The 12,136-nt window shown below is 35.9% G+C and overlaps 1 protein-coding gene across 15 annotated transcripts in view; it reads left to right on the plus strand.

Moving 5' to 3' along the window:
- Positions 1-12,136, plus strand: part of TRPM7 (transient receptor potential cation channel subfamily M member 7) — a 120,509-nt gene that overhangs the window by 65,953 nt on the left and 42,420 nt on the right. For 14 of the 15 annotated variants that reach the window (XM_036442240.2, XM_036442191.2, XM_036442201.2 and 11 more), the window contains 5 exons: positions 2,104-2,332; positions 3,375-3,530; positions 3,610-3,753; positions 5,711-5,839; positions 8,666-8,944. In XM_036442240.2, coding sequence (XP_036298133.1) covers positions 2,104-2,332; positions 3,375-3,530; positions 3,610-3,753; positions 5,711-5,839; positions 8,666-8,944 — 937 coding nt within the window. The remainder of the gene's footprint in view (positions 1-2,103; positions 2,333-3,374; positions 3,531-3,609; positions 3,754-5,710; positions 5,840-8,665; positions 8,945-12,136) is intronic. The other variant, XM_036442211.2, reaches the window with a different exon arrangement.

Genomic DNA, 12,136 nt, shown 5'->3' on the forward strand with positions numbered 1-12,136 from the left:
AATACAATATAGACTATGTTTAAGTGAAGATTATATCATGAACTAAGTGGGGATATAGATGTATAATTTTATTTGTATATTTAAGAGAAACCCGTTTTAAAAATTTAGAAAGAAACTTGGCTACCTATGCATATGCTAAAGAAGTTACTACTTTGTTTGCATTTCAAGTTAAATAATTCAAGAAAGAAGAAATACCAGAAGTTAGTTTAATAATTGGACATACTAATAATTAGGTTAGGAAAAGTTTCACTTGGAATGGTGAGAAAAGGAAAGAAGAAAGCAAGGTTATGCATATAAGTACAACCAATGGACACAAAACTCTGGGGAGGGAGGGGATGTGTGGGAGGGAAGGGGGGGCAAAAAAATCAATAAAATATATTAAAATAAATAAATAAATAAACTATGCGGAAGACACACACAAAAAATAAATAAATAAAAAGATTCCTGCCGGGGGAAAAAAAAAAAAAAAAAAAAAAAAAGAAGAAGAAAGCAAGGTTTATGTTGTGAACTAAGGAAATGAGTTCAACTGGAAGGGCATTCCAGATGGTGGAACTACATTTATAGGAGAATGCAACATTTCATAGAAGTTTTCATTTACTTAGTGCACTAATGGAATTGTAAGCTGGAAAGGTAGTTTCTAAGAAGCTTTAATATAGAGAATAAGACCTCTCTCCCCCCAAATAGGTTGACTTTAGAAAAGGGTAACAGTTATTACTGAAAGTAACTCAAACAGGGATCTGATGATTACTTACTGGAGATTGAGCTTTGGTGTTTTTAGGTGTTTTTCATGATTAGGTTAGTCTGTATTCACATTCCTTTCTACTAGGTATTAACCCTTTTCTATATTTGAAATAACTATATAGAAAAAAAATTAAAAAATATATATTTTATTGATTTTTTACAGAGAGGAAGAGAGGGATAGAGAGTTAGAAACATTGATGAGAGAGAATCATCGGTCAGCTGCCTTTTGCACACCCCCTATTGGGGACGTGCCCACAACCAAGGTACATGCCCTTGACTGGAATCGAACCCGGGACCTTTCAGTCCACAGGCCGACGCTCTATCCACTGAGCCAAACTGGTTTCGGCCGATATATAGAAAAAATTTTAACTGAACATTGTTAGATTGGGTTTCCTAAAGGACCAGGGGAAAGGTCCTGCTCTGTAGTCACTTTTTTTTTTTTAATCCTCACCAGAGAATATGTTTTTTTATTAATTTTAGAGATGAAGGGAGAGTGAGAGAAACATTTATCAATTGCCTCCTAAATGCACTCCAAACAGGCATGGAACCCACAACCTGGGTATGTGTCCTGACTAGGAATCAAACCCACAACCGTTTAGTGTAGGGGTGTCGAACTCAATCAGAGAAGGGGCCAAAATCTAAAATCCAGCCTAAATCGCGGGCCGAATGGTTTACTGAACAGTCATAAACTGTCATTGTGATGGAAACGCAGCGGAGTGCAGTGATGACAGCGCGGTGCGGGCCACATTGCAAGGCCTGGCGGGACGGATTTGGCCTGCGGGCCTTGTGTTTGACACATGTGGTTTAGTGCATAGGACATATTCCAACCAACTGAGCTATACCAGCCAGGGTTGGAGTCACCTTTTCAGTCTTTTTAAAAATTATTTATTTATTTATTTACTTACTTATTTATTTTTATTGATTTCAGAGAGGAAGGGAGAGGGAAAGAGAGATAGAAACATCAATGATGAGAGAGAATCATTGATTGGCTACTTTCTACATACCCCACACTGGGGATTGAACCCTCAACCCAGCCATGTGCCCTTGATCGGAATCGAACCTGGGACCCTTCAATCCGCAGACTGACGCTCTATCCACCGAGCCAAACCAGCTAGGGCTTCAGTCTTATTTTAATTTGACATATTTTAAATACTTTGTGATTTCCACATAGTAGTAGGTATCTGAAAATATAAAGCTACCATCATTCTATTGCCTCACAATTCCCTAATTTTTTTATTGTTTGTATTGTATGTTTGTGAAAATATTAAAAATATTAGAACATGTTATGAATGAATGTAAGAATAGTGGTTTAAAACTACAATTTGGTAAAATGAGTATGTTTTTGCTTTTATCTTTTGATAGTGATTTTGGTCAACTAGCAGTTGAATTACTAGAACAATCCTTCAGACAAGATGAAACCATGGCTATGAAATTACTCACTTATGAACTGAAAAACTGGAGTAATTCCACCTGCCTTAAGTTAGCAGTTTCTTCAAGACTCAGGCCTTTTGTAGCCCACACCTGTACACAAATGTTGTTATCTGATATGTGGATGGGAAGGCTGAATATGAGGAAAAATTCCTGGTATAAGGTATGCCTTAAAAAAAATTGATAAAAGGTGTGATTAGATTAAAAGAGCGGGCGGGGGGGGGGGGGTTAGCCCAGTTGTATAGTAAAATGCTTTTATTTTTTATTTGGGGGTGGGATGGTGGTGGCATTGTATACAGGGTGACATGTAGTGTCCTTTTTCCTCCTATTGTTCATTCTAAATCCTATTCAGATGTGATTGTTGCCCCTATCTGAGCCAGAATAATGAGGCCAACAAATGAAAGTATGGCATTTATAGCCCTGAGCAGTCATGGACAACGGTTCCTAAATTCTAAAATTCAGTACCTATCTACTAACTTAATAATGTGTTACGTTTAATTTATTTGATGTATATTGGATATGCCTGTTTTTTATGGTAAAAAATGTGGGCTGGTACTTTCAGTTTAATCATAATGAGAGATATTACTTTAAACTCCCTTTTTATTATCTTATATCTTAAATAAGGTACAGAAATCTAGAAGGCAGAAATCAGGCAAGTAGTTCAATCATTAACTATTATAAGTAGATAACAAATACTAATCATCTACTAAAAAGATGGTGAAAGATTAACCAGTAGAAAACCTGATACACAATTCTAATTTCTTTGTGCTTCATAACAAAATTTTATAAATTAAGCTTTTTTTATGGAGGCACAAGCTGAGTAATCATGTAACATGGCACACTTGCAAAGAAAGAGATTTAGGATAAAATGAAACACATAGTAACTTCATAAGGCTTGAATTTTGTTTAAACAAATGTATTTTCTAAACAGGTTGTAATTTGATTTTTTTAAAGGACAAGTCTTTATTAAATATTTCTATACCCTCATATCATAATACTTAAATGTTTTGTTACTCCTTAAAACCATTCAACCTGGGCCTCTTTAAAAATAGTTGTAAGTAGAAATGAAGTTTAAGGTTTATTCCCTATACTACCAAGGACAAAATGGCTAATAGTAAGGATATTTAATATTTTTTTATTGCTTGTATTATTTTCTTAAAAGTTATTAATGCTAAAATATGAATTTATGTTTTTGAAATTTTTAGGTTATATTAAGCATCTTAGTTCCACCTACCATATTAATGCTAGAATATAAAACTAAGGCTGAAATGTCTCATATTCCACAATCTCAAGATGCCCATCAAATGACAATGGAAGATAGTGAAAACAACTTTCAAAACATCACAGAAGATATTCCTATGGTGAGGGGGAAAAATTTTTTAAGTGACTATACAAATTTATGCATAAATGTGTATATTTATAAGTGTTATTTTATTTTAGGAAGTATTTAAAGAAGTAAGAATATTGGACAGCAATGAAGGAAAGAATGAAATGGAAATACAAATAAAATCAAAAAAGCTTCCAATCACACGAAAGTTTTATGCCTTTTATCATGCACCAATTGTGAAATTCTGGTTTAACACGGTATGTTTTTAAATTGTATGAATATAATGATTTTAAAAGATAGACTTAGTGGTCTAGAGTCCATACTGATCTTGATGTAAATTAATAACTGAAAAGCCATTTTCCATTTAAAAGAGCAATAAGTTCAAAGTAGTTTTATCCAAACAGCTCTCAAATAGAATGATAAAAAGTTAACACATCTTAGTTATAATTGGATCTAGTTCTGACTGGAAACAGAAACTTACTAAACAAATATGTGGTAACTATATGCCTTTGTAAGTGGGTAACAAGTACTAATCATCTACTGAAAAAATTGGTCAAGATTAATCAAAAGGAACACTTAATACACAATTATAACGCTTCGTGTTTTAGGATTTTTGCAGATAATGTTAAAATTTTGGAAATAAGCCTTTCTTGCAGTATTGATGTTGAAAAGTAATCTAGATAATTCATATAGTTTTATTCATAATCAACTTGTTTCTTGATTTATGAAGGAATGGATTTTACTGATGAACATGTATGTTCATAGAGGGATAGTCAGTCTCATCTGAAGAAACACTAACCAGGGATGAGCAAATGAGTTTTTACTTTCCTTCCCAGAAAAACTCAAGCTTTTTTTTTTTTTTTTTGTTTTGCTTTGCTTTGTTTTTAAATGAAATATTTTTCTATTGACTTTTTTCCTTCTTTCTTTCTTTCTTTTTTTTTTTTTTTTTTTTTAGGGAGAGAGAGAGAGAAAAAGAAACATTGATGTGAGAGTGGAAAATTGATCAGCTGCCTCTCCTGCATACCTTCTACCTGGGATGAAGCCTGAAATATGGGCATGTGCCCTGACTGGAAATCAAACCAGCATGCTTTTGGTATAGGGGACAACCACCAAACAGCTGAGCCACACTGGCTATGGCTTAAGTTGTTTTATTTTATTGTTATTTTCCTTGTTTTTCATTTTTATCGTCAGACTTTAAGACTAGCGAAAGTATACAAATAGCTTTGTGCTAAGATGAACATTTGAGAATGTGTTCCTTCAAGTATTGCTTTCCAACACACACATGCTCATTAACATCAGACGAATTGATCACGTTTCCATTTCAATATGGAAATTTTCTCGCTTCATCTTGATCAGGTGTTGAAATTGCACATTTGAATTACCTAACATAATCCCCAAATTCTGTCCCCACTAATGGAAATAATGTAGGTATCTTAGTTTGCATTCATGTGAAAGGACTGTTTAAAATGAACAACCCAGGTGGCTGCAGGAATTTTTCTTTTCTTTATTTATTGCAGTTTACTGCCATAGCTTAAAATCATGATGTGGCTTGTTTTAAGACTGGTAGAGACAAAGATGATTCTTAGTTACAATCGTACAAGGATTGATAAATCTGGGTTTTCCTATGAATGATTGTTTAGCTGTGTTATACATAGACCATATCACCTTCCTATAAATTTTTTTTTTAAGAATATCAAAAGTGGAATTTTCCCTTTCCTAGAGAAAATGCTTTTCATATTAGTTTCCATTTCTTGGGATTTCATCCTCACTGATGAGGAGCTAGTTGTCGTTCCTAGGAATACTATGTTGTTCGCAGAGGGAAGAAACAGGCAGTATGTGTTTCTTGATGATGACAGTGAAGTTCTTTAGTAAACCATATATTATGATGCTTTAGGTAAATTATAAGTTAATTAGAATTATGTAGGCTAAGCTGAGAACATAAACCTTGATATTATAAAATTCTTCCTATGGGAAGTACTAAAAAGCTTACAAAATTTTAGAACAACACATTTATACTCAGGAGATCACTTATATTTTGATTAATAAATGCAATGTCTGAACTGAAGAAGAATTACTTCTAAAACTATTTTAATGATAAAAGCTGGGCGTACTTCACAAGAGTTCCTTCAGTTTCTTTTTTTGTGTATGTTTAAAATTTTTCAAAGTAAAATATTTTATTAATTTTATTCATATCTTGTGTGGTTTTTTTTTTAGTTGGCTTACTTAGGATTTCTGATGCTTTATACATTTGTGGTTCTTGTACAAATGGAACAATTACCTTCAGTTCAAGAATGGATTGTTATTGCTTATATTTTTACCTATGCTATTGAGAAAGTCCGTGCGGTATGTCTTTAGTTTTTCCTACCAGTAACTTACTGTATATATGGAAAATGTTTTGTTTTGGGAATGTATATGAGTATGGGTATGATAATTTAAGTGATTACTTTATGGGAGAGTGACTTTAGTGGACCGTGTTTATTTATTCTGTTATAAAAATCATGGCAGCCCTGGCCAGGTAGCTCAGTTGGTTAGAATATTGTCCCCATACACCAAGGTTGTGGGTTCAATCTTCCATCAAGGCAAGAATTAACCAATGAATGCATAAGTAAGTGGAAGAACAAATTCATGTTTCTCTCTCAAAATCAATAAATTTAAAAAACCTATATACGGTATATAAATGGCTAAGTGACCGGCCAGTGACACACACTGACCACTAGGGGGCAGACGCTCATTGCCCAAGCTGCTGAGCTGTGGTGACTTGACAGCAGTTGCACCCAAGAACCACCCTCGCAATCTGCAGCCCTTCAGGATATTGGAGAGCTGGTTTTGGCCCAATCCCTGTAGGCCAAGCCAAGGGACCCTCACTCCACAGACACCCTTTGAGCTATGGCACTGCCCTAGGTGCAGCCGGTCAGGAAGGGACCATTGGAGTTTGGTTCCAGGGCATATCTCACCCAGTCCCACCCCACCGGCTACTTTCTAATTAATTTCCTTTTGATGTGCATGAATCAATGCACCACGGCACTAGTTACTTATAAAAAAATAGAGATCAGTGTGTTTGTAACAAATTACAGACAATGATTTGTCTCAGGAACATAACCTAGATCTGTGTTTGCTTATATATTTTATGAACATAGATATTTACTCTCTCTGCCACTCTTCAAAAAGTATTAATTATACATACAGCCAGTCACTTATATATAGGTTATATATAGGTATGTAAGTTAGATATAGGTTCTTGTCTTGCATTGCCCTCTTAAGTATACTCTATTGCCCATTGAATTGTCAAAGATTTAGATCCTATGTCTATAGGAGTTTTAAATTTAAATTGTAATTTTAAAAAAATTTATATTTTATTGATTTTTTACAGAGAGGAAAGGAGAGGGATAGAGAGCTAGAAACATAGATGAGAAACACCGATCAGCTGCCTCCTGCACACCCCCTACTAGGGATGTGCCTGCAACCAAGGTATATGCCCTTGACCGGAATCGAACCTAGGACCTTTCTGTCCACAGGCTGATGTTCTATCCACTGAGTCAAATCGGTTTCGGCTAAATTGTAAATTTTTAATATCTTGATATGGAGGAGAAAATGCTTTTATACTTTGAATTCAAATTAGTAACTACATAAGTTGTTTTATAACACATATACTTAATAATATCTGAGTTATTTTATGTCACTGCTTACATTTAGAGAATATACTGAAATTGCAAAAATAAATAAAAGGCATTGTACTACCCTACCACTTGGATATCATTGGAATTTATCTTATTAACTAGCTTACTATACATTTTAAATTTCTCTTAAGTACGATGATTCATATGTTGATGAAATCTGTTGTTTTACCAACTTGTTTGAAGAAATTAGGTTGTTAAATGATAACAAGTTCCAAAGAATTCTTCTAAACATTCTATAAAATAAAAGCCTAATATGCTAAGTGTCCTGTCGGCCAGTTGGCCATTCAACCAATCAAAGCGTAATATGCTAATGATATGCTAAGGCCACTCAGCCACTCACTATGATATGCACTGACCATGAGAGTGCAGACAGTCAACCAGTCACTATGCTGTCACTGACCGCCAGGAGCAGATACTTCAACTGGTAGGTTAATTTGCTGCTGGGGTCCAGCCAATTGGGACTGAACTAGACAGGCCAAACATACCCTGGAGTCCTCTCACAGTCCCTCCCAGCTGTCCAACCTCCCATATCCCTCCCCAGTTTTGATTGTGGATTGACTGGTGGGGGTCCCTTGGCCTGGCCTGCACTCTCTCACAATCTGGGACCCTACGGGAGATGTTGGAAGAGCTGGTTTCTACCCAATCCCACAGGGTTGGCCAAGGGACCCCATTGGTACACAAATTTGTGAACTGGGCCTCTAGTATATTCATAAAACATTTCTATAAGGATTCATTAGATAGTATAGGCATACCTTGGAGATATGATTCCAGCCCACTCTAATAAAGCAAATCTGTCACTAAAACGTGTCATAATCTTTTTGCTGGTGAAGGGTATTGCCTTCAATTTGTGAAATAGGCAACACCTCTAAAGCCAGTAAAGCAAAGTACAATGAAATGACCTATGCGTGTAATAAAAGTAGTTGTCTCTAATGGAAAAAGAACTTTACTGGCTAAGGCAGAAAAGTGGAATGGAGACTTTCAGTATTTACTTTATGATACATTATGATTTTGAAGATGTGAATGTGTTACCATGTCACACAATTTTTTTTAATTTTCATATTCAGGAAAGAAATAAGTACAGCTACTTTAACCATAGAGTTGTTTACCTTCTGCAAATAAAGCACCTTTGGAACATCTATACTAGTGTTATTTCATTAAAGAAAAAGCAACTTTTCAAAAGCATCTTACATTCCAATATAGAGAACTGTGGTCTAATCCAAGATTTCAGCATCTTATTTAATAGATCAAGTCATTTGTAGTGGTAGTTTTATGTGTGCTTTTTCCTTTATACAAAATGAGGAGAAGAAGTATCTGTCTCTGATATCTTATTGAATTGTCTTGGGATCAAATGCATCATCAAATGCCAAGAAAATAAAAAAAATACTTTGAAATACCAAAAGATATGTAAAAATCTACTGTAATGTTATAAGTGAATGCTGTTATATGTTTTTATAGGAAGAAACTGATTAAACTTTTTTTTTCTCACCTTTAGATCTTTATGTCTGAAGCTGGAAAAATAAGCCAGAAGATTAAAGTGTGGTTTAGTGATTACTTCAATATCAGTGATACAATTGCCATATTTTCTTTCTTCATTGGATTTGGACTAAGATATGGAGCAAAGGGGAACTTTGAGGATGCATATGATAATCATGTTTTTGTGGCTGGAAGATTAATTTACTGTCTTAACATAATATTTTGGTATGTGCGCTTGCTAGATTTTCTAGCTGTAAATCAACAGGCAGGACCTTATGTAATGATGATTGGAAAAATGGTAAGTTGAGAGGTATCTGATCATATCAGTTTATCAATATTGTTTCTTAAAATTATAAAATTGTTAACATAGCTTTACTTGAATCAGAATATTGTTTCATGTGTATTTGCTTTGTACTCTAAATTAATCATTCCTAAAAGTATTAACTTTTGAAGATATTTTTTTTTAAAGATTTTTTAAAAATATATATTTTATTGATTTTTTTACAGAGAGGAAGAGAGAGGGACAGAGTTAGAAACATTGATGAGAGAGAATCATCGACCAGCGGCCTCCTGCACACCCCCTACCGGGGATGTGCTCACAACCAAGGCACATGCTCTTCACTAGAATCGAACCTGGGACCTTTCAGTCTGTAGGCCAAATGCTCTAGCCACTGAGCCAAACCGGTTTCGGCTGAAGATAATATTTTTATGTATATTGTTAGGGTGGGAACACATTTTATTTATTATGTCCCGGATTCCATTATATTCACAAGTCCATTCTGTTCTTCAGACATTTTATTCACTTGATTTTTAGATTCACTTGTTTGTAGGTATGTATTTGATGTCATTTGGTTGTTCATAATTTTTATCTTTACCTTTTTCTTCTTAAATAATATCCTTCAGCTTTTCATGTAATCCTGGTTTGGTGGTGGTGAACTCCTTTAACTTTTTCTTGTATGTGAAGCTCTTTGTCAATTCTGAATGATAGTTTTGCTGGGTAGAACAATCTTGGTTGTAGGTTCTTGCTGTTCATCACTTTGAATATTTCTTGCCACTCCCTTCTGGCTTGCATAGTTTCTGTTGAGAAATCAGCTGACATTCATATGGGTACTCTTTTGTAGGTAACTAACTGTTTTTCTCTTGCTGCTTTCAAGATTCTTTGTTTTTTTTTTGCCCATGGCATTTTAATTATGATGTGTCTTGGTGTGGTCCTCTTTGGATTCCTCTTGTTTGGGGTTCTGTGTGCTTCCTGAACTTGTAAGTCTATTTCTTTCACCAGGTGGGGAAAGTTTTTTCTCATTATTTCTTCTAATAGTTTTTCAATATTTTGCTCGCTCTCTTCTTCTAGCACCCCAAAATTCAGATGTTGGTACGCTTAAAGTTGTCCCAGAGGCTCCTTACATTATCTTCATATTTTTTAAGATAATTGGTTTTATCCTAATATTTAATATGTAAGGAGCTCCAGCTCTCATTGCCAGATTATTTAGTGACTTAATGCTATTGGGTTAGTTCATTGGTAATGTACAGTAAATGGGAAGTGTAGGAAGCACAGAAGTGGACAGCCATAATAAAAATGGAGTTGGGAAAAGCAGAGGAATCTAAAAGTTAAGTGGAGCTATCAGGATTTCTTTCCAAATCTTGCCTCTAATATACTCCAAATATTCCTGCCAATTTTTTCATCTCAGCTATAGGGAGCTTGAATATATGCTTTATTTTTTTCTTTATCCATGATCTTTAGATCCACCTTCCATTAGGATTATGTCTGTCTTCTATTCACCAGTACAGAAAGATATGCTAACCTGTTAATACTATAGAACTAGTAGCAAATTCTGTCATGAAGGCTTTCACAAAGACTGATATTTGAAAATAGTTTAGAAAACAGGTAGGAATGTTTCCTGATGAGGGAATTTGTTATCAGAGAAAATAGATTTGAAAAACTTGAAGATATAAGAGATTAAAATGGAAAAAAAAGTCTTCCCCACAGTAGCTATTTTTAGTAGAGTTCATACTAAAGACAATTATACGATAAACAGTAAATGTCACCCATTCTCTTCAACTAGAAATTCGCAATTTAGAATAGAATATTCAAATATTTTAGTTAATTAAATTTAGATAAAGTATATTGAAGATTATCAGATAGGCTTTATGTAAAAAGTTATGGTGGGGACTCTTTTCCCCTCCCCACGTGGGAGTCTGTGCTTGTTTTTCAGTAAATTTCTATCTTTTGCTAATAAAAAAAAGTTATAGCCCTTTAACCATGTGAGGAGACAGCATGTAGTCTGTGACCCAGAAGAGTGCCCTTACCTAATCAATGCTGGCACATTGATCTTGGACTTCCAGTCTCCAAAACAGAGAGATTCAAAAATGGCAGCAGAGTAAATGGAAACTGTACTGACACACTCCTAAGACCAAACTGGAATTACAAGTAAAATACAAAAACACCATCCTGAAAAGTCAGCTGGAGAGAACCTTGATAATCAAAGATGGGAAGTGGAGACCACAAATGGATTGCTGGGAGAAAGTGTGGAGGGGTAAAAGGGCTGGCTGGCTCCCACAGACAGCAGCTAAAGTTCAGGAGGGATATCTCAGCTGTGTGGAGTTCCCACTGAGAACTGAAGGTCTAAACCCCAAACTGAGCTCCCCAACCCAGTACACCAGAACTGAGAAAGGTGCCCACATAACATCTGGCTGTGAAAGGCAGCAGAGTTGCTATGCAGACACCCTCTTGAAGGGCCAACAAGCAAAATTTTATGTGCAGCCACTTACCTTGTGCTCCAGCAGAGGGAGGGAAGGGTGGATTGGAGCTGTGTGAGCTGAAACCAGGTTTGGGATCTCTGGAGTTAGAGCTCAGAAGGCAGACACCTGTTTCCTGTGCTGAGTCACTGTCTCACACTGCTCAGAGCATCTTTCTGCAGAAGACCGTTGTTATTCAGGTGGTCTTAGCCTGGGGAGAAGGCAGTTGCTCACCCTTTGGAGTTTCTGAGGTCCATAAAAGACTTAGAATGACAGTCACCTTGCAGGCAGAAGCCATTGCCCCACCCTATGAGAAAAACTCTCATCCCACCCTGTGGTTAATAACGAGGCAAATCAAGACATTATAATCAGACTGCAGGCAGAGGCAGGTCTCTGGAGGCTTTGAGTCTTTGCCTGATTTAATTCTGGGCCCAGGGCTAGGAAAAGCAGATCTTGATGCACATCTTGGTCCTTTCGAAAGGCACCGAGGAGCTACAGCCAAGGGAGCCACAAGCTGTGGATTGCTGATAGCTCCAAACAGGGTACTCAGGACCAGTCAGAAACAGAAAACAACTCGTTTTCCTTTGGGGCTTTTTTTTTGGGGGGGGTGGGGGGTTGTCTTTCTATTTTGTTTGCCTGTTTGTGTTAGATGTCTGCTAAGCCTCCCTATCTTTAGTGCCAGACAGTAGTGAAGGCCTGGGGTGGGGTGGGAATCAGGTGAAGGAATCAAGGGGGGTGGGAGAAGGATCTGTAATAC

The sequence above is a fragment of the Pipistrellus kuhlii genome, unplaced genomic scaffold, assembly GCF_014108245.1.
Source record: "Pipistrellus kuhlii isolate mPipKuh1 unplaced genomic scaffold, mPipKuh1.p scaffold_m20_p_1, whole genome shotgun sequence".
NCBI classification, from domain to species: domain Eukaryota; kingdom Metazoa; phylum Chordata; class Mammalia; order Chiroptera; family Vespertilionidae; genus Pipistrellus; species Pipistrellus kuhlii.